The 23,310-nt window shown below is 39.2% G+C and overlaps 1 protein-coding gene across 50 annotated transcripts in view; it reads left to right on the forward strand.

Moving 5' to 3' along the window:
• The first annotated feature begins 2,886 nt into the window (after positions 1-2,886).
• SP100 (SP100 nuclear antigen) overlaps positions 2,887-23,310 on the forward strand; it is a 91,667-nt gene continuing 71,243 nt past the window's right edge. For 16 of the 50 annotated variants that reach the window (XM_005610682.4, XM_005610684.4, XM_005610689.4 and 13 more), the window contains exons 1-2: positions 2,997-3,150; positions 21,129-21,167. In XM_005610682.4, coding sequence (XP_005610739.2) covers positions 3,119-3,150; positions 21,129-21,167 — 71 coding nt within the window. In that variant the 5' untranslated portion in view covers positions 2,997-3,118. Of the gene's footprint in view, positions 3,151-21,128; positions 21,168-23,310 lie in introns of all 50 variants that reach the window. The other 34 variants (XM_070270608.1, XM_070270610.1, XM_070270609.1 and 31 more) reach the window with 6 other exon arrangements.

Here is a 23,310-nt window from a genome sequence, read left to right on the forward strand (position 1 = left end):
TCCTGCTTTCCAGATTTCCAGATCTGGGAGCTGGACTACTTCTGTGACAATAGAAATGGTCCCTGTTCTCAGTGCTCTTGCAGCAGTGAAAAATACCCCAGCATTTCCTTCAAATCAGTCCAGCAGGACTTTCAGGAGTTCCACCTGCTTCTTAAGTTGGTCCTGTCCCTTCCTTAACCCAGACAGATCTGACATTGTTTCCTGGTCAAAGAAACTTTGCTTTCTCCACAGAGGCCTCCTGATTCCCCATAAACCACCACTGCTCTTGCAGAGTATGGTGCCTTCCCAGCTTTCTCCAGCCCGAAAGGAGCATCTCCCCTCCTTCAGCCAGGAGCAGCCCCAGCGTGGGAGTGCCCACCCCAAGAGGGCAGGTGTCTGCAGATTTCCCACCCAGCCAGCTTTTAGTTGGCATTTTGGTGACCCTAAGCAGACCCATGGAAAAGCTGGCACATTTATGCCAACATCCAGCACAGTCATGACCTGAGTTGGCCTGCTGCCCAGGAACAGAGAAGGAGAGAGAGGGGACACCGGAAAAGTGATACCAACTCAACACAAGGTTGACATAGGGGAAGCCATATTGTAAAAAAGAAACCATATTGTAACTTTGAATGACCTCTGATTAACTAACCCAGACATGCTCTGTAGATTTTATGGCCCCTCCCAGCTGCTATAAGTTGATAATTTTGTTCTGTTGAGTTTCTTAGGAATGTGATGACCCCAAGATGGAGAGTCTATGCTGAAAGCCAACATCAATGACAACTGAAAGATCAGGGTATAGGGCATTGCTCCGGTCTCTGACGCATATCCAGTAAAACAAAAGACTTATCAAGAACTAAGACCAGATGTCTGCCCTCTCCTGGAGATCAGATGGAGGCCCCACTGGGATTAGATCTGTTTTTCAGGGACTGTTAAAATTTGGATTGTCTATACTTCTTATCCTTCTGGTCCAATCCTTGATTATAAAATATGTCTTTAGATGTTGTTCCAAAGCTGTTGAGCAAGGTACAAAATTCTAATAACGCAAAATGTCAACCTAAAGCCAGGAACAAGAGAATATTTCCAAATGAGTGCTAAATGGTTTTATTCCTCTAACCCAGATCTCCGCTCCAGTTCAGCGGGAAGTAGCTAGATCGGTCATCACCCCGAATCCCTCAAGAATGAGGAATGACCAAAGAATAGGGAGGATTGAAACTGGCAAAGAGTTAACCATTGATAATTAAGCAGCTAGGAACTACAATTTTTTCCTTTCTGCAATTACTGATTACAGCTTTTAGCTATTTAACCCACCGATTGTTAACTGTGCTGCTTAGGCAATATGCTATCTGACTCCCACCAGGTTCCTATAGATGACACCTCCCTGGAGCCTGGGTCACCATGTTAATGCATGTTTTGAGCTATTTTTCAGGAGTAGAGCTCCTTGTCCACTTCAGGATGGTTGAGACCACCAACCCATCAACTGGGCCCACGCAGATGTCTGATAAGTGATCTTTTGATGTCAGGAGGCTAAAAACTCCACACTCACATCATGCTAACACCACCATTTTGTGAACATGTGTCCTATGAAGAGGCATGAAGTCTGACTACGCTTGTGCACATCATCATTACCTCACCTCTCCTCACCTCCAATCACCTCTCTCCACATTTCAGACCACTTTGCCCCCCTACCCCCTAAATATCCCTGAGTCTCCATTTTGGGGGAAGCTGATTTGAGACTCATGCTCTTGCTTCCTCACTTGGCTGCCTTTTGATTAAACCCTCTCTCTGCTGCAATCTCATCATCTCAGTGTTTGGCTTTCTGGGCAGTGGGAAAAAATGACCCTGGTGCAGTAACAAGACTCTGGCGTCATCTGTACCAGGCTGTGTCTGGGCCACATGCCCCACAGAGACCAGGAGCAGAGGACAGTCATGCCCAACAGAGGTTTAGCTTATCAGCCCTTCCACCCCACAGAGTGAGAGGGAGACAGAGAGAGAGATCCAGGTGTATGTAGCACCTGGAACACACAGGCCTTGCCCACAGGTAAAGACATCCCCTCAGTGTCCTGGGATCTGTTCCAACCAGGTCGATGTCCACTCCTTTGGGAAAAGAAAGAACAGAAGTGGAGAGAGGGAAGAAAACTTCCCCTGCATTTCCAAATGTAATTTCCTTTTACACTGATGTAAAATATGTCTCTAGGTCACTTCTCATCCTTTCTGGAATAATGACTCAGAAGGTGTGTGAAAAATCCGTGGACAGACACAACCCCACCAAGGGTCACCCTCTCAGGTGGGGTCACCTGCCCTTTCATTTCTAGATCATCTCAGTTCCAACCTCCATCTCCATCCAAAGAGAAGCCTTTGCCCTCTCGGCATTCCAGTGACTTCTTTTGAGGTTTCTCCACACCATTCCTGGCTGCAGTTATGAAGCAGCCCCAGAGTCAGGGTACCATAAACCCCTGCACTGAAGATGTTCACCATGATGTTAACCATAATCACCAACTTGCTCCAGCCTCTGGCCCCAGGGCCTTGAAGATTTCTCTTCTGATTTCTAGGAACACTAAGAACATTCTCCCCAGGTTATGGTGCTGAGCATTTGCGCTCTCTCCAGCTCTGTGTCCACACACTGGGACCTACCTCTGTCAGGTCCAGGCTCTCCCACTGGCAAGAAGATTTGCAATTCCTGTCTTTCCCTCTCCCCAACAGCCATGTCGACAAGGGGAAGGGGCAGGCACCCCATGTAAACTCTGACACCCTCTTAGAAGGCACAGCAGCTGAGGACAGGGGGCTCCATACAGGTGTTTCTGGTGTCTTTGCACAAACAAGTGACTCCTGGGGGCTGGCTCTGCTCCTCTTTCCCCAGCCCTCCAGGCCCTGACTGTCACTGCTTGTTCTGCATTCCTGCTGCGACGTGATCCACGTGATCGCTGAGCACCACAGTGAAGCTGCAGGAGGAGGAAGAGAGCCTCTGCACCGCACACTGAGCTACTTTCACTTCTCTTTTTCCCCATTTGGGCGGAGCTCTCTCTGGGTGAGTTGGTTCAGACTTCCTGCTCAGGGCTCAGCAGCCACCCTGGACCCAGGCTGGGGAGACTGGAGGCTCAGAGGCCAAGCTCCAGTCCAGGCAGGGCCCTGGGGCGGCAAGATGGCCAGTGGGGGCAGCAACTTCAGCGCCAGGTCAGTCTTTACCCCCCTTTCGTTTACCTTTCTCTCTGGCCACGCTGCTGCTTCAGAGGCTGCTGTTTAGACACTAAACTAAACCTGTTCTCTAGACCTGCTTTACAAGAACGCTCACGTGCAATATAATGAAATGCAGGCACATGTAATGAGGACATCGGAGTTTAAAACTGCAGCAGGCCGCCTGCTGGTGTGAGTCCGGTTGCCACAAGGCACGTGACTTTGTTGTTTTATAACTACCGCTCAGCTGTCGGGCCTATCTGAAGTCAGCTGTCCTTTATGAGGCTTTGTGGCAGGATTTCTTCTTCCTCCCAACCTCTGAATCCTCTCATTTTCCTCAAACCTCCTCTACCTTCACATCGGTCATTTCAAGGAAGGGAGTTTAGAGAATATAAAATTCAGGGTAAACCCCTGACTTCTTTTCAAACACTGGGTGCTGGGGTCTCGTACCTGTTCCAAGCGCCAGCCTCGGTCAGCTCTGGGCCTGTTTCCGTCTCTGGCTGGGAGTCTGGGCTGTTCCTCCACTGATCTTGATGGAAGAAAGTAAAAGGAAGAGAAAGGCCCAAGATGCCAAAGACTAGTGCAGGCTGGGTGTTTTCATTTTTACTTTGATTTTTTGTTCTAGAACGGGTTATACTTCTGACAAGGAAAATGGCAGAAATCCTATCTTTTTCTCTAGAAATGGCTCAGAAATAACATTACTTAATATTTTTAATCTTTTGGTTTTTTAATACAAAAGAAATACATTATACATTCTTGTTCATAAAATTTCAGGCGACCCGGAAGTATATAGAGGAACAAAGTCCTGTTCACCAACCGCCCCCCAGCAGCTTCCGTGCCTGGTCCTGCTAAGCATTGTGGGCATAACCTTCCAGATCTTTTTCTATGCATTTACGTATATAACTCATTTTCCTAAATACACAATTTGTGTGCTTATTTTTTTAATAAATGAGATTATATTGTATATGCCATTTTGCATTTCGAGTTTTCACTTATTTTAATAGTGAAAATCATAGAGATCACCTTAGTAATCGCAGAGATCTATCTCACTCTTTTAACAGCTACGTGCTAGTCCACAGAATCGACAGACCATAATTTTTAAACCATTCTCCCGCATTAATGGACATTTAGGTCATTTTCAATTGTTCACTTTTACCAAACAGCTGTGATAACAAGTATATATTTCTTTACATTTTTGCACATATTAGTATATTTGTCTTGTGTCAATAACCAAAAAAGTAGAATTGTTAAGGCAAAGGATACTAATATATACTTGTTTATAGATCCTGCCATGTTGCCTTTCTAAGTGGCTGAACCGCTATATGCTCCTACTAATAGCAAATGAGGTGAGCCACCTCACCGCACCCAAACTTTGCAAAGGTGGTGGATAAGGAGCTGCTTCTTAATTTGCATTCTCCACATTACATGGGAGGTTGAACACTGTTTATTGGCCATTTAAGTTTCCTCTTCTATGAATTGATAGTTTATTTATTGCCAATGTTATTCAGTTGAGGTGATAGTCCTATCTTTAACAATAAAGGAAAATTTGCAAAATATTCTAAAAGTTATAAATATAGTTTCTTTGTCTTTTAACTTTATCTTTAGCCCACGGCGAATCTTCCTTAGCAAAAATAAATAAATAAAAATAAAAAATTAAAGTATAGTCTTATTATAGCATTGGTTTTATAAGGTAGGTGCACCCTTGTTATTATAAATAAATAAAGCCAGGCAGAAAGTTACTGGTGAATTCCATGCACGCCATCTTCTTCAGGGTGGCAGGTTCCATTCTAACTTTACTTCAGGGAAAGTTTCTTCTCTAGTATCTCCAAAAACTTTCTTTTTTGATTTTTGGCTAAAATTATTCTTCCGTTGGCACAACTTTAGCCTTCACAGCTTTTATCTGCCCACTAATACTTTTACCCCTTTTGTTTTCTGTTTTGTGTTCATAATGGTTGTTTCAAACTCTTCGTCCATGACAGTCATTTAATTTTTAGTAGTTTTTTGGTTTCTTGCTATTTCCAATTTTTTTAAGTTGATTGTGTTTATTTTAGGGGTGATCTTAATTTGTTTGTACAGCTCTGCAAGCTCCGCTTTAATCCACACTTGTTACTTTATCGTCCCGTCTTCACACAGCTGCTCTATTTATTTAGGTTTGTGTGATGGTGAGTGCTTTGGGGGTGTCTTCCTCGCCCTCTGGGTTATTCTTCCCGGTTGATTGTGTCTGCGGTTTGGTTTCTGTGTTGCGTTACCTTGTTTTTCACCTGCCTGCCATCGTTCTACAGCTCATGTCACTCATGCTCGAGCTGGGTAGCTCTCCCCTCACCCACTGTTTACACGTCTTCATCTGGGGAGATGTTTTTTTCACATTTCCTTGCTGTATACGCACGTCTGTTTCTGTCTCACTCTTTGCGGTTGGCCTAGGAGAGCCCCTCCTTATACCAGTACCTCACGGTCGTAATGACCACCCTCCACATGAACCCTTGATAACTGGGGAGTAAGCCTTCCATCCTCTTTTCTTCTTCCAAGGCATCTAGGCCTTTGTGTCTCCAAATCAGCTCGTGAAAATCTCGCTGGGATTTTGTGTAGGATTGCCTTGAATCTATAGATCAATCTGAAGTGAATTGACAGCTTCGTGATATTGTGTCTTCTATCTCATTAACATGGTATACATATATTTCTAATTAAAAATATTTTTAGTAAAATTTATGTTTTTCTCCCTAGAGGTCTTGTACTTCTTCTAGATTTATTCATAGAGATTTGATATCTTTATGGTATTACGTCTACATAGTTTAAAATCAACTTTCTAGCTGTTTGTTACTGAGATATAAAAATAAATTGAATCTTTGCCAAACTCTTTTGTTTTTTAAAGATTGGCACCTGGGCTAACAACTATTGCCAATCTTCTTTTTTTTTCTGCTTTTTCTCCCCAAATCCCCCCAGTATGTAGTTGTATATTTTAGTTGTGGGTCCTTCTAGTTGTGGTATGTGGGACGCCGCCTCAACATGGCCTGATGAGCAGTGCCATGTCCACACCCAGGATCCGAACCAGCGAAACCCTTGGCGGCCAAAGCAGAGCACACGAACTTAACCCTCGGCCCCAGGGCCGGCCCCAAACTCTTTTTAATTCTAAAGACTTACATGGAAATATAAGCCAGCCCTGGTGTTCTAGTGGTTAAGATTTGGCGCTCTCACCGTGGCCCGGGTTGATTTCTGGTCAAGGAACCACACATGCCATGCGTCTGTCAGTTGTCATACTGTGTGGCAGCTGCGTGTTGCTGTGATGCTGAAAGCTCTGCTACTGGGATTTCAAATACCAGCAGGGTCACCCATGGTGGACAGGTTTCAGTAGAGTTTCCAGATTAAGACAGACCAGGAAGAAAGATGTGGCACTCACTTCCAAAAAAATTGGCCAAGAAAACCCTGTGAATAGCAGCGGAGTATTGTCTGATAGAGCACCGGAAGCTGAGAGGATGGCACAAAAAGACCAGGCAGGCATCTGCTCTGCTGTACAGAGTCCAATCGACTTGGGAGATATAAATGCATATATACAAATTTACATAATGTTTACATAATGACAGTTTTGTTTCTTCCAATCTAATCCTTATATTTATTACTTCTTTTTCTTGCCTTATTTTCTTGGCTGGGACTTCCGGTGTTATGGTGAATACAAGTAATGATAGTCATCATCTGTGTGTTGATCTCAATCCCAAAGGGAAAGCTTTTGTCGTTGCACAATTATGGATGATGTTTGCTGTAGGTTTTCTTTCCTAATAAAAGAGTTACACAGGTTAAAGAAGTTTTATAGTTGGCATCTGATGCTTTCAATATGGCCCTGTTTTCTGTTGTTTCTGCTGTTCTCACGCATAAAGATTTTTTTTAAATAAACTTTTTACTTTGGAATAATTTTATATTTATGAAAAAGTTGCAAAGATAGTACAGAATTTTCTCTATACTGCACACCCACTTTCATTTCCTGTGATTGATCCTCTTATGTCACCGTGGTACATTTGTCAAAACTAAAAAAACAGCATTGGTACATCACTCTTAACTAAACCCCAGACTTTTTTCAATTTCATCGGTTTTTCCACTTTTGTTGTTTTCTGTTCCAGGATTCAGTGCAGGGTACCACATTGCATTTAGCTACCTTGTCACCTATTCTCTTCTGGTCTGTGACAGTTTTTCAGTCTTTCCTTGTCTTTCATGACCTCAACAATTTGAAGAATACTCATCAGGCATTTTGTAGAATGTCTTTCAATTTGGGTTCATCTTGGTGTTTTTCTCGTGGTTAGACTGGGGTTATGGGTTTTATGAAGGAATACCACAGAGATGAAGTGCCCTCCCTGTCATATTTATCAGGGGATATGTCAACCTGACTTATCACCAGGGATGGTCACCTTGATCATTTGGTTTAGGTGGTGTTTGCCAGACTTTTCTACTATAAAGTTGCTATTTTTCCCTTTCCACAGTCTATTCACAACGATTGTTTTGCTTATTTTGCTGATTATCTTTGACTGGGTATTGGAATTGTATTTTAAAAATTGTTTATGGCGGGGCGGCGGGGGCCGGCCAGGTGGCGCAGCAGTTAAATGCGCACGTTCTGCTTCTCAGAGGACCGGGCTTTGCCAGTTCGGATCCTGCGTGCGGACATGGTACCGCTTGGCAAGCCATGCTGTGGCAGGCGTCCCACATATAAAGTAGAGGAAGATGGGCATGGATGTTAGCTCAGGGCCAATCTTCCTCAGCAAAAAGAGGAGGATTGGCAGTAGTTAGCTCAGGGCTAATCTTCCTAAAAAAAGTAAAATAAATAAAATAAAAAATTGTTTATGGGTAAAATTTAGGCCTGCAGTGGAGGTACAGTCTTTGGAAAGGATTTCTGTTTGCTGGGCCCAGGTCCAGGTGCCTGAGGGCACAACCCGTCCAGGAACACTTTATCACAGGGTCAGGGCCTGAGGGAAGCTGGAGGAACCCAAGTGGTTTACTGGGGAGCAATTCCAGGTCAGAGCTGCCCCCTCTCTTTTATCGTCTGTGCAGATGTGATGGTCATGGTCTGGACTCCTGTAGGTCTTCTACCCGGTGTGGACTCTAGACTTCATCTCTGTCCCTCTCGCCCCTTAGGGCTGTCAGATCTGAGGACCTGATTCTCTGGGATCAGCGAATGCCCACGATCAAAACTGGTTCTGTGCGTGCTTACCTGTTTCTGCTTCCTCTTTACTTTTGCATTATAAATCCTTACCGCAGTTTCATCTCTTCAATGATTAATAACCTTTTAAAATGCTTTTTCCAACTTTTAAGCTTTTTCGACAGAAAGCTGCATTGCTTATGGGAGTTGTGAGGTATTAAGGTTTTTGGAATCCTGCCCCACCACACCAGAAACTTATGGTCATTGACTGACTGGTCGATTAACTGCCATTTTTCAAAGTTTATGGCTTGAGGTTTTGTTTTGGCTCGTGAAGTATTTTTCCGACTGCTTCTAAGATTTTTCTCTTAGCATTTATAGCGTAGTGAGTCTAAATTTGTTTGTTTGTTGGGAGGTTTTTTGATTGTTTTTATTTTGCATTTATCCTGTTGAGGTTTTGAGAGTTTCTTGAATTTGTGGTTGATGTTTTTTATCCGTTTTGGAAAATTTTTAACCACTAACTCTTCAAATATTTCTTCTGCCCTCTCCTCAGCTCCCTTCTCTCCCTTTCTAGGACTCAAATGCAGATTATATTAGACTTTTTGACTGTTTCTCACATATTCCTTACACACTTTTCTGGATTTTTCCATTTTTATAGTTTTCGTACTTCAGTTGGATATCTTCTAGTCAGTTAATTCACTAATCTTTTTAGACCAATCTTCTGCTGAATCTTTCCACTAAGTTTAATTTAAGAAATTGTATTTTTCAGGTCTAAAATTTTCATTTGATTGTTTTCTATGGGTTCCAATTCTCTGGTGGAATTGTCTAACTCTTTATTTTCTCCATCTTTTCATCCATTTTCTTCACCATTTTAGTCATAGATTTTGTGTGCTAACTCCCATCTCTGAATCATCTGGGCATCTGCTTCTATTATGTCTCTTGTGTCCTCTAGTCCTATCTTTTGACATTAATTATTTCTGATTGAATGCCAGACATTGTGTACACAAGATATAGACCTCCAGATGTTGTTCTCTTCCACATGAGGGTAAGCCCCACGCCTCTGCTAGGCAGGTAAAATAATGAGGCAAATTACCTGAAGCAAATCAGGGCAGGAAATGAATCAAGATTAGTTTGCATTTTTTTGATAAGATTTTAAATACCTCTGGTTTGCCCTGATCCCAGATGAGGACATCCTGGGCTTTCAACTGAGAGACTGCAATCAGATTTCCTCTGCTTTTCAAAGGTTTTGTCATATTTTCAGCCTCTTGCTTCATGCAGCTTTACAACTGAGAAAAGTTCTTGAGGGAAAAAACCAAACAAGTTTTTGTTTCCTTGGTCTCTAATTTTGCATTCCAACGACACACAACCATCAAAATTCTATTAGTTTCTTTGTCCTCCAGCCACAGCCCTTTGCCTGTGCCAAGTTCAGATTCTCAGCTTCTAACTGTGTCCAGAGTTACAAGTGCCCACAGGGAACAAAAAGGCTACAGAACCCATAGCCAGATCACCACCCCCTGCAGGGACTTCCACTCTCTTTCTTTCTGTTCTCTGGACCTCATCATGATGTCCTTGTCCTTTCTGCATGGTGAGCCTGCAGGTAATTCTGCTTTGCTTTTTAAAGATTTTTGACATAGTTCCTCCAGCCTCCTGGCCTGAACAACTTTATCTTGGGAGGGGTAATTGTCTGTGTGTTGGGGCCCCTCGATTCTCCAGGCCTGCATGGCCACCTCAAGCTCTTCTGTTTCTCTGCTCAGAGCAGCACTCCTTGATCTTGGCCAAGCCCAGAATCTCAGCCTCTGCTCCTCAGCAAATACTCCCCAGAAAAACAACTTTAGCCCCTCAGCTCCCAAAGTTCTCCTGTCTCTAGAATCTTAGTCTCTGTCATCTATGTTGTTTCTGGAGCTCTCTAATCCCTTTCGAAATAGTTTTTTTGGTCTTCTATCCAGCTCTTCTATTGTTCTAGATGGGATTTCTGGTCTACCTCAAACTATTCCATCCTACTCTCTGATGAATTTTTGTTTAGATTACTTTATATAGGTACTAAGTAAGCTTTAGTCTATAGTCTAGTTTCACTTTCACATTTTACTCAAAAATCACATTAAAATTTTTTTTAGATACTCAAGTTTACCAATGTTATCCCTCTGGTGTCTTATTTAAGAACACCTTTCATATACTCAGAATTCTAACCATATTCTGCTACATATTATTCTAATACTTTATTCACTCATTCACAAATATTTCCTGACTCCATGTTTCCAGCACTTGATTAGGTGCTGGAATATAATGGTGAGCAAAGCAGACCAAGTCCCTGCTCTAACAGGGATGACATTCCAGTGAGAAAGACAAAATAAACAGACGAACAAATAAACATATAATGTAATGGCAGAAAGTGGTGGGAGTATAAAGAAGAAAACCTGTGAGATATATGGATAGATAGAGTGTAACGGGAATGCTATTTTAGACAGGACGTCCTAGGAGGGCTTTCTAAGAGGTTGATATTTGATAAAAATCCTGAATGAAGTGAGGAAAAGCACCAAGCAAATTTCTGAAGAAATGTTCCAAGCAGAAGAAACAACCAATGAAAGGTCAGATATAGAAACATGCTTGGAATGTCTGAAGAAAGCTAGGAAGTTAGGGTGCCAAAGGGCAATGATCTAGAAGAGGAGGGGTAGGAAGCGAGGTTGCAGAGTTTCTAAGAGATAGTCATGTAGTCCCTTGTAGGTCATGGTCAAGACTTTAGATTTTATTCAAAATGAAATGGGGAGCCATTGGAGGGTTTTCAGTAGAGTCAAATGATCTGGTTTTAGTTTTTAAAAGGTCTCTGCTTATGTTTGATGCTTGGAGAATAGCTGCAGTGTGGCAAGAGTGGAAGCAGGGAGGCTGGTTAGTAGCAATTGCAATAGTCCAGACAGGAGACGGTGGTAGCTGAGACCAGGTTGGTGCAATAGATACAAAGAAAGGGGTTGGAATACTGGGTAGATTTCTATGGTAGAGCCAAAGACAACTGCAGATGGATTAAATGCTGGGTATTAGAGAAAGAGAGGTGTCGTAGAAAACTCCAAAGGTTTTGTCCAAAGAATTTGAAGGATAGAGTTGTCATTTGCCTAGATGGAAAAATTGTGTAGTTATAAAGGGCCTGGACTCTGGTCCAAAGGCTCATTCTGTTCTTTAATAGTTATATGCCCTTGGGAAAATTGATTAACTTCTCTGTACCTCTGTTTCTTCATTTGAAAATGAGATAATAATAGCATATACCTCATAGGTGCTGTCAGGATTTGATGAGTTAATATAAGTAAGAACTCAGAATGAGGCTTAGCATTTAGTAAGTGTTATAAGTATTTGCTGAATCCCATAGATAAGAAAACTGAAGAATGAGCAGGTTTCAAGAGGTGATTCAAAAGATCAGTAATAAATTGTTGCCTGGCTGAGTGTGAAAAGCTTACCAGTGTCATCAAAGTAGAGATGGTTGACTATGAATCTGGAGTCTGGGGAAGAGATGTATGGTAGAGATGCACATTTGGGAATTGTCCATGTGGCTGGTATTCAAAGCCATGGGAATAGATGAGATTACATAGGGAAGGAGTGCAGATGGAGAAGATGTCAGAGGACTGGCCCTGAGGCAGTCCATATGTGCAGAAAGAGCGGAGAGAATAGCAAGGAGGCAGCAGGAAAGCCACAAAAGCATGGCATCTCAGAAGCCAAACGACGAAAGCATTTTTCAGGAGAAAAAAGTGTACAGTGATGTCAATGAGGCTGAGGGATGGAGGAAGGGAAGGACTGAGAATTGGCCTTTGGATTTAGTAGTGTGGAGGTCAGGGAAGATATAAACTCAGGGTATTAAGTATAGATTATTGGTAGGGATAAAATTTGAATGGGTTCAAGAGGGAATGAGAGGAGAGAAAGTGGAGACAGTGAATATAGGCAAAAATTTCAAAGGGGAAACAGAAAAGGATAATTTGAGTGGGGAGTGGGATGTAGGGAGATTTTTAAATGGGTAATATTGAAGCATGCTTGTGTGTTTACAGGGATATTCTAATAGAGAAGGAAAAGTTGATCAGGTAGGAATGAGAGGGGACAATTTCTGTATTCATTGTACCTGGGTGATGGAAAGCAGTGCCCAAGTGGATGGATTGACCTTAGATTGATGTCTTTCATGCACTGAAACAGGAGGGAAGGCCAATGGATACAGATATAGACGGGCTGATGTATTTCATGGTGGGAGGATACAGTTGCACTCTGGTTTCATCTATATTCTCAGTTGAGAGGACAAGGAAAGGAGGGAGAGGGGGTGGTTGGAGTTTGAGGGTGGCAAAGCTGTAACACAGTCATTCAGTGAAGGAAAAGTGAAATGAATAGCAAAATGTATGACCACTGAACAACATTGGGAGTCCATTTCAGCTTGATGGTCATAAACTTAAAGAGAGCGTACTTAGCACCATTGTGTTTTTCTCCACAGCTTGGGTGCAGATGAGTGGAAAGGAGCTAATCTGGTATTAGCCAGGCTTAATGATTTGTTAGATGAATTCAGTGGAGGGAGATGTGAGCAAGGAAGTTGAGGGTGAATTTAAGAGGCAAATTTTAACAGCAGTTCTAGAACTTGACCACATGATGAAGGAGCTTTGAACTTATTGATCCCACTCCCAGTTGCACCTGGGTATCAGGATGTTTTAAATCTCCTTGAGTGATTCTAATGTACAGCCAAGGTTAAGAACACTGGATTATAACAATAAGCCGTGAACTTTAGCTGGGTAAGAAAAGAAGTGAAGACATGGAAGTGGTTATGGTTAATAAAATGATAGTAGAATTGAAGGTCTGAGGGGAGGGGATCAAAGATATGTTGGAGTTCAGGAATTAGAAGACGTGACACGGCTGTATGAGGTGGTGGTCACATTTGAAAGTGAGATTTTGGAGGCTGCACAAATTGAAGGAATGATGAGGTCTAAAATATGACCGTGGAAGCAAGTTGCAGAAATGGAGTAAATGACAAGATTATTAGAGGTAAGAAGATCAATAAGTTGAAAGATCACAGTATTTAATGGAATTTTTCTGTGGATATTGAAATAATCAAGAAATTTGTAAGGAGCTCTGATAAGGCAAATGCTAAAATCTTCATTGAATACGGAGTGGCCAGTGGAATGACAGATACAAGGGAAAGACAGAAGATTGTATAGTTTGTTTAGTTGGTTGGTTGGTTTACATTTCATTCTTAATTCCATGGGAAATTTATTTTTGCATGTGAAATGAGATACAGAACTACCTTTTTTTTCTTCCCCAAAAAAGGACCATTTATGCAATAGTATTAACTTCGTAGCTTATCCTTTAACTACTGATTTGAAGTAACGTCTTTAATATATACTAGGTTCTCTTTTATGTATAGGTGATCTCTGTTCTGATCCATATTCCCATTTTTTTTAAATTCCTCTTTTGATACTGAAATGTTTTAGTTACCATGGCTTTACAGATAAACGTCTTTATCATTCCTCTTTTCAAAATATTCCTAGCTATTCTTGAATATTTTCTCTTCTAAATAAATTTTAGAACTAGTTGTTAATATTCTGTAACCTATCTTGCTGGGATTCAATTAACAGACACTGAATGAACAAATAAATTTAGGAAGAATTTACATTTTTAAAAATTCTGAAGGATCCTAACTAGAAACATTCTATTTCTCTCCACTGATTCAAGTGTATAATCAAGTTCTACAGTACATGGTCAAGTTCTATAGTAAAGTTGGTTTTTAATGAGCCTTGTGATATTCCCATTGGGTAAATGTCATGCTAGGCATTTTACAATTGTATTTGTAAATGGGAACTCATTTTTCTTTTACATTTCTAACTTTTTTGGCTGGCATAGAGGAAATCTATTGAGTTTGTCGGTCTTATGGATAGAAATCTTACTAAGTGGTCCTCTCCCTTCTAATGTTGTCTTATATTTTCTAGATAAATAACTACATCTTCTACAAATGATAGTTTTATCTCCTTTTTTTCAGAATTTACTCCCCTGTAGTTTTTCTTTCTTTTTTTTTTTTTTTTTTTTTTGCCTCAGTGCATTAGCTAGCGCATTGCCAGAGCAATACTGAATAGCAGCAATAAGAACAAACATTTTAAATTTGTTTCTGATTTTAGGAGGATGTTTATAATGTTAAATTGAGATTTTCTGATAGACGCTCTTTATCAAGTTAAGGACATTTACTGCTAGTCCTTGTTTACTAAAAGTTGTTTCTTTTTTTCAGGATCATGTTTTGGATATTTATCAAAGCAATTTTAATAGAATCTTTTGAGATGATCATATATTTGTTCTCCCTTAATTTGTTTAATCCATAGTAAATTATATTGAAATATTTTACTAATTTGGTTGCTAATTTCACCAAAATAATACATATACATATATCAAATATGTATGTTTGATATATTAAAATATCAAATAGTCAACAAGGCCTTTAAAAAAACCAGCAATCCTTTCCTGCATCCCTCCTACCCTATGTCCAGCTGATTAGATGGATTCTTTTTAATCTCTTAGCTCTTCTTTACGGTATTTACGTCCATAATTCTAAATGATATGCTGATACAGCTGTTCTGTGATTTTTTAAAAAATTTCAGACAATCTATTCACATAACACTGCAGAAGAAGGAGGTTTCTCTCCTAACGCTCCTTTCCGTTCCCCTTCCTTTCATATGATACATCACAGTTTGGGGTTAACCATGAGGATTACCATTATTATGACTATCTAAGTGTTCCTTCTAGCTAGATCATGTGATATATTACAATCGCATTTCTTTCGTGTGCAACACTTACCTCTCCCCATAAACAACTATTGCTTTGTGATATCTTTACCCACATTTTGTGTGCTCATTACCAGTTCTTCCCAAACTCACTACAGAACTATAAAACTCTTCTCAATATGGGGAAACACGATTCCACTTTCTTGTTCTACTCTCCCATTTTGATGTAGCACATTATCCATAGCCTCCCGAGTAAGAGTTCATAGAAGACATACATGTATTTTTAAGATCATTCACGTACTTAAAAAAATCTTTATTTTTTATCCTCACACTTACATGAAAATTTGTTGAGTATAAAGGTCTATTTTGGAAATTAATGTAGTCCGTTGTCCTGCAGTTTCCAGCATTGTTGATAAGCCTGCTGCCGTTCTAATTCTCGATGCTTTCTCTGTGTAGCACCTGCTTTGCCTCTCTGAGACTTTCTGGTTCTTCTCCTTGATTTCTTAATTTCTGAAATTTAATGATTTCTGAAATTTGCCTTGCTTTGGGTGCTGGTTGAATTCTTTGTTCTGGGCAGTCCAGGGCCCTTTCAAATGGAAACATTTGTTTCGATTCACATAATTTAGCTTATAATATTCCTTTGATGATTTTCTCCCTCCTGCTTTCTCTCTTCTATCTTTTTGGAATTCCTTTTAGTTGGATATTACCTCTCTTAGGTTGATCCTGACAGAAAGACAAACAAGTGGGTCCTAGAGCAAATGAAGCCTGAACTATCGCTGGAGGCAAAAATGATCAAACTGAGGCTGTCCTATTGGGCACATCATGAGAAGGCAGGATGCTGTGGGAATAGACGAGAATGCTGGGAAAAGTAGAAGGCAGCAGGAAAAGAGGAAGGCCAGGTATGAGATGATTGACTCCATGAAGGAAGCCACAGTCATGAGTCTACAGGAGCTGAGTAGGGCTGTTGAGAATAGGATGTCGTGAACATCATTCATTCATAGAATTGCCAGGAGTCAGAACTGCTTTGATGGCATGTAACAACATAAGGTTGATCTTCAACAGGCTTCCTGGTTTTTGTTTTTTCTTGGCAATCTTTTATGTTTTTTCTTTTGAACCTACCGTCTGTGAAATTTTCTTAGCTCGTTACTTCCTTCTAGTGATTTTTAAATTTCTGCCATCATACTTTTAGTTTCCAACAGCTCTTTTTAAAAGTTACTTCTTTTTTACACCATCCCTTTTTCTTTTTTTAATGAATCCAATATTTTCTCCTTAATACTGAGGATGATATTTTTTTTTATTCCATCTGTTTCTTCCAAGGTTCTTTCAAGAGTTAGTTTCTTCCCAGCTCCTGCCTTGTTATTTGTTTTTTCTCGAAGATTCTGTCAGTTGTCCATTGGGTGTCCATCCACATTTGGGAATAAGACGTGAAAACCTAATTAGGGATCTGTGTAAAGGGATGCCTCTAGTTGACTGGTGAGCTTCATTGTGCCAGTTTTTATTTTTACCTCCAAACCTATCTTCTGAATTCATGGTGCCTCTGATTCCAGACCTCTTCCACAATTCAGAATCCCAAATTGGTTTGCCTCTTGTCAGTTTCCCCCTGTGTAAGTAATTATATTTTTTAAAGATTTATTGAGGTATAATTGATATATAAAAAAATTGTACACATCTAATGTATGCATCTTGCTGAGTTTGGACATATGCATACAACCATGATACTATCACCACAACCAAGGCAGTAAACATATCCATCACCTCCAAAATTTTCCTCTTGTTTATTAACTGTAGGTACTATGTTTTAAGCAGGCGTCTAGAACTTACTCATGTTGCATAACTAAAACTTTTTACCCATTGAAAAATAATTCCTCATTTCCTCCTCCCCCAGTCCCTGGCAACCATTCTATTCTCTATTTCTATGAGTTTCACTATTTTAGATACCTCATATAAGAGGAATCGTGCAATATTTGTCCTTCTGTGACTGGTTTATTTTGCTTAGTGTAATGTCCTTTAGGTTCATCCATGTTGTTGCAAATGACAGGATTTCCTTCTTTTTTAAGGCTAAATAATATTCCATTGTAAGTATATTCCATGTTTTCTTTATCCATTCATCTGTCAATGAACATTTGGGTTGTTTCCACATTTTGGCAATTGTAAATAATGCTGAAATAAACACTGGGGTGCAGATATCTCTTCCAGATTCTGATTTCAATTCTTATAGATAAATACTCATGATAAGACTGCTGGATCATATAGTAGTTCTATTTTTTATTTTTTTGAGGAATCTTCAAACTGTTTTCAATAGTGGCTGCCTCACTCTTTTCCCTCTGAAAATGTACACAAGTTCCAATTTCTCCACCTCTTGGCTGGTACTTGTTATCTTTTGTGTTTTTTAACAGTAGCCATCCTAACAAGTGTAAGATGATATCTCATTGTGGTTTTGATCTGCATTTCCCTCATGATTAGAGATGTTGAGCACCTTTTCACATACCTGGTAGCAATTTATATGTCTTCTTGGATAAATGTCTATTCAAGTCCTTTACTTATTTTTTTGTTTGGTTTTTGGGATTTTTTGCTATTGAGGTATAGGAGATTCCTTTATATTTTGGATATTAACCCCTTTTCAGATAGATGGTTTACATACATTTTCTCCCATTCCATAGTTGCCTTTTCACTCTGTTGATGGTTTCCTTTGCTGTGCAGTGCTTTTTAGTTTGATGTAGTCCCACTTGTCTATTTTTGGTTTTGTTGCCTGTGCTTTTGATGTCAAATCCAATAAATTCTTTCCACAAACAATGTCAAGAAGGTTTCTGTCCTATGTTTCTTTGAGAAGTTTTACAGTTTCAGGGGTTTATGTGGGTTTTTATATGTTTTATGTAGACCTAAATAGCAGTTTAGATTTACAGCAGAAATTGAGTAGAAAGTAGAGATTTCTCCTATATCTTCTCCCCCAAACATGTATAGCCTACTCCGTTATCAACATCCCTCACCAAAGTGGTACATTTGTTACAATTATGAACCTGTATTGACACATCATTATCACCCCAAGTCCATAGATTAATTAGGATTCCCTCTTGTGCATTCTATGGGTTTGGAGAAATATATAATGACGTGTATCCACCATTATAGTATTATACAGAGCAGTTTCTCTGCTCTAAAAATCCTCTGTGGTCTGCCTATCCATCCCTCCCTTTAACCCTGCTGGTGGTTACCAGACCACTGATTTTTTCACTGCCTCCCTAGTTTTGCTTTATCCCGAATGTCATGTGATTGGAATCATACAGAATGTAACATTTTCAGATTGGCTTCTTGCACTTAGTAACATGCATTTAAGTTTCCTCCCAGTCTTTTTGTGGCTTGATAGCTTATTTCTTTTTGGCACTGAAAAATATTCCATTGTCTGAATGTACCAGTTTATTTACCCCTTCACCTTTTGGAGGACCTCTTGGTTGCTTCCAAATTTTGGCAGTTATGAATACAGTTGCTATAAACATCCATGTGTAGGTGTTGGTGTGGACATAATTTTTCAATTCCTTCCTTTTGGTAAATTCCAAAGAGCACTATCATGGGTTATATGATAAGAATATATTTTTTGTGGTTTTTTTTAATTTATGAATTTTTTATTTAGATACAATTGACATAACATTATATTAGTTTCAAATGTACAACATAATGATTCAATATTTGTATATATTGCAAAATGATCACCACAATAAGTCTAGTTAACATCAATTACCATACACAGCTACAAAATTTGCTTTGCTTGTGATGAAAACTTTTAAGGTCTACTCTCTCAACAACTTTCAAATATACAATACACTATTATTAACTATAGTCCCCATGCTGTACACTACATTGCGGTTTCAGGTCTTACGTTTAAGTCTTTAATCCATTTTGAGTTGATTTTGTATATGGTGGAACTCAGAGGTCCAATTAGGCTTCTCATGCCTTCACTCTGTGAAACTGGCTCCTGTTTATACATCCACATGCCGTGTTCTGAAATATTTGCTTGAAATCTGGTGTTTGATGTCCTTTCCTCCCCTGTTCTCTCACCCTGGCTACTTTCTGCCATGTAACTCTCTGACAGGCATTTAGAAGGATTTCAGAGGGCGTGCAGATAAATGCAGATGTATTCAATCTGCCAGGTTTAATCAAAAGCATGGAGAGAGTTTCTAACGTGACCTGTCCTAGAATTCCCGAGATAACACCGACTTGATCACATCATACTACTTTGTCATCCACTCTTGGACTGGACTTGCTAATATTTTATTAAGGGATTTAACCTTAAGTGTTAAGCAACATTAACCTACAATTTTCCTTTATCTTGTATTTATCTCGTCTTGATAGCAGACTTAGAGTAGTTTCCTGATGTTTTGGGATGATTTGAAATTTTTTTAAAAAATGTATTGGAATGGTTTATTTAATATGAACATTTTATGTTCCTTGAAAGATTGCTGGCAATTGTCTATAAAACTGTTTGAAACTGTGTGTGTGGGTTTGGGGAGAGGGCAGGGTTAGGGTCGGCCTGCAAGTACCTTGTCCATTTCTTCTGTTAATTCCAGTTCTTAGTTCTCATATTAACTCTCAGTTTTGACCATTAGTATTTTCCTAAAAGGTAATCATTTTTCCTAGATTACCGTATTTATTGGTAGAAAGTTATGCAAGGATTTCTTTTATAAAGTTTTAATCTTTTCCTTAACTGGAGGCATGTCTTTTTCTTTATTCCCAGTATTGTTCATTTATATTTTCCTTTTGTTCTGTTGATCAAATGTTCTATTTATTCTCTTCAAAGAACCACCTTTTGGTTCTGTTAATTCATTACTCTCTCTGTTTTGTTTTTTGTGAGGAAGATTGGCCCCGAGCTAACATCTGTTCCCAATCTCCCTCTTTTTGCTTGAGGAAGACTGTCACTGAGCTAACGTCTGTGCCAATCTTCCTCTATTTTGTATGTGGGATGCCGCCACAGCATGGCTTGATGAGCAGTGTGCAGGTCCACACCCTGGATCCAAATCTGCAAACCCCAGAACGCCAAAGCAGAACGTGTAAACTTAACCACTATGCCACTGGGCTAGCCCCAGTTACTCTTATTTTTTGTTTGGCATTTAATTAAATCCTGCTTTTTTCATTATATTTATATATTTTTTTCCTTCTGAATTCTTGTCTTCAATTTTCTTGGGGGGATTACCTTGATTTCTTTATCAATACCTTGACTTAAAACTTAATTTACTTTTCAATGTATCTTGTTTTCTAGTAAATGCATTTTAGGCCATGAATGTTCACCTCTGTGCCACTTTGGGTATGTCTGTGGTTTTTATACGTAATGTTTTCATAGGAGTTTATTTCTTAATCACCTGTAATTTCTATTTTGATTTGCTCTTCAAACTAAGGACTGTTAGAAGGAGCTTTGGAAATTTCTCAGTGGATAGACTGGGAGAGGCCTTCCTTTTCCTGATTGTTTATTCTGATCTTATCATATGTGGTTAGGAAATGTGTTCCTTAAGATTTTTTAACTTGGGAGTCTATTATGCTTTCTTTTGTGGCCTAGTGAATGTCATTCTTGAGGCTTCTCCAGTTTGAAAGGCAATATAATGTAGTGATTAATAAGGCACCACCTAATGCCAGTCAGGAGGGAGGGTAGGAGGTGAGAGGGTGGGTAGGGAGATTAGGGAGGGGGTGTTCTGGCCCCAACTCTGCCACTACATAGCTGTAAAATATTTCCCTTCAATATTTTAAAGATACTTCCTTACAGATCATGACTTCTACCATACAGTCTGGTGAAGTGGACATTTTATCAGTATGAAATAAACTTCTGCTTTCTTTGTAATACTTTTCAACCTAAATTCTATTTGTTTCTGATGTTAGTTTTGCTACAGAGCACACTGCACTTCCCATTAGTGTTTCATGATGGTCTCAGGCTGTCCATAGTAATGCCCTCTGCTAGAAATGCCTGGGGGCACTCACATGGGCTCCTGAGCTTCCCACACATGCCTCCTCTTTCCAAACCAATGTTATGGCTGGACAGAATCGACTCTTGTGGTTCTTATTATGATTGCAAGACACCCTTCAGCAATAACAAAAGGAGAATTTTTTTCCTCTTTTTATTTGATTTCCTTGTTCTCATTCTTTCTCTTCTCTCCATCTAGAATTCCCATCAGCAGAATGTTGAAACATCAGATTACACAGTATGTCTTAATTTTTTCATATTTTACATATCTTCTTTTTTTTCTTGCATTCCAGAAAGAAAATGTGGCTAGCTAACTTTTCTTCGAGTCTATTCAGCTAACACATCTGCCTTTATTTTTTAAACAGTTTTAATGAGGTATAATTTACATACCATAAAATTTGCTTATTTTAAGTGTACCGTTCAACGATTTTTAGTAAATTTATAGAGTTCTGCAACCACAACCATAATGCAAGTTTAGAACATTTTCATTACCTCAAAAAGTTCGCTCGTGGCTATTTCTGTCAATTCCTATTTCTATCCCCCAGCCTCAGGCAACCACTAATCTACCTTCAGTCTCTGTAGATTTTCCTTTTTCTGGACGTTTCATATAGGTGGAATCATAAGTCATATTGGTGTTTGCTTCTTGCTTCTTTCACTGAGCATAACGTTTTTGAGGGTCATCTATGGTGTAGCATGCATTAGTATTTCGTTCCTTTTTATTGCTGAATAGTATTCATTGGATGGATCTATGAAATTTTATTTATCCATTCACCAGTTGATGGATATTTGGATTGTTTCCACTTTTTGAGCATTATGGAAAATGCTGCCATAAATATTTGCATACAAGTCTTTGAGTGGACGTATATTTTCATTTCTAGGTAGGTACCTAAGAGTAGGATCATTGAGTCATATGGCAATATTATGTTTAACTTTTTGAGAAACTAATTTGCAGTTGTTCAGAAGGACCATTTTACGCTCCTACCAGAAATGTCTAAGGGTTCCAGTTTTTCCGCAATCTTGCAAACCCCTGTTATTTTATGTCTTTGATTGTAGCCAATTCAGTGTTTATGCATTGATATCTCATTTTGATTTTAATTTGCTTTTTCCCTAGTGATTAATGATGTTGAGCGTCTTTTCACGTGTTTGCTACCTTCCATATATCTCCTTGGAGAACCATCTGTTCAAATCATTAGCCCATCTTTTAACTGGGCTGTTTGTCTAATTACTGAGTTGTAAGAACTCTTTACATATCTGGATGCAGTCATTCATTAGAAATATGATTGGCTAATATTTTCTCCCAGACTGGAACTAGTCTTTTATTTTATTAATGGTGCCTTTTGAAACACAAAATATTTAAATTTTGTGTAATTCCAATTTATTCTTTTATGAATCATGCTTTTGGGGTTGTATCTACCTTTTTGTTTAACCCAAGGCCACAAATATTTTCTCCTATATTTTCTTCTAAAAGTTTTATCGTTTTCCTTCTTACACAGGACCAACTACATAATTTGTGGGGCCCAGTGAAAAAGAAATTGGGGGGCGTTTTGTTCACAAACCATTAAGAATTTCCAAACGGTGAAAGCACAACATTAAACCTGGTACAAGAGCTGTGTAAGTGCGTAGAATGCATGCCCCTGAGTCTGGTCCTGCTCTTCCATTTAGATCCATGATCCATTTTGAGGTGATTTTTGCAAACAGTGTGAGGTAAGGGTATAAATTAATGTTTTTGCATGTAGATATCCAAATGTCCCAGCACCAGTTGTTGAAAAGACTATCTTTTCCTCATTGAATTGCCTTGGCACTTTTGTTGAAAATCAACTGACCCCAAACAGAAGGGTTTATTTCTGAACTCTCAATTCTGTTCCTTTGATCCACATATCTATTTTTATGTCAGTACTATAACTGTCTTAATTAACATAGCTTTAAAATAAGTATCAAAATCAGGAAGCATAAGTCCTCCAACTTTGTTTTTCTTTTTCAAGATCGTTTTCACTATTTTGGGCGCTTTGCATTTCCACATCCATTTTATAATCAGCTTCTCACTTTCTGCAAAAAGCCCTGCTGGAACTTTGATAAGAATTGCGTTGAATCTATAGATCAATTTGGGGAGAATTGCCACCTTAAAAATATTGACGCTTCCAACCCATGAATGTTTCTATTTATTGAGATCTTTAATTTTTCTTAGCAATGTTCTGTAGTTTCAGCATATGTCTTGTGTTTCATTTGTTAAATTTATTCCTATATATTTTATTATTTTGCCTACCTTTATTTTTGAATCTAAAAGCAAAACTCTTAATTTCTAAGTTTCCTAGTTAATTATTTTATAAAAACAATATTATCTCATAAGCTGTGGTAGTATTAAATATACTTACTCTAACATC

This window comes from Equus caballus, chromosome 6 (genome assembly GCF_041296265.1).
Source record: "Equus caballus isolate H_3958 breed thoroughbred chromosome 6, TB-T2T, whole genome shotgun sequence".
Classification (NCBI taxonomy): domain Eukaryota; kingdom Metazoa; phylum Chordata; class Mammalia; order Perissodactyla; family Equidae; genus Equus; species Equus caballus.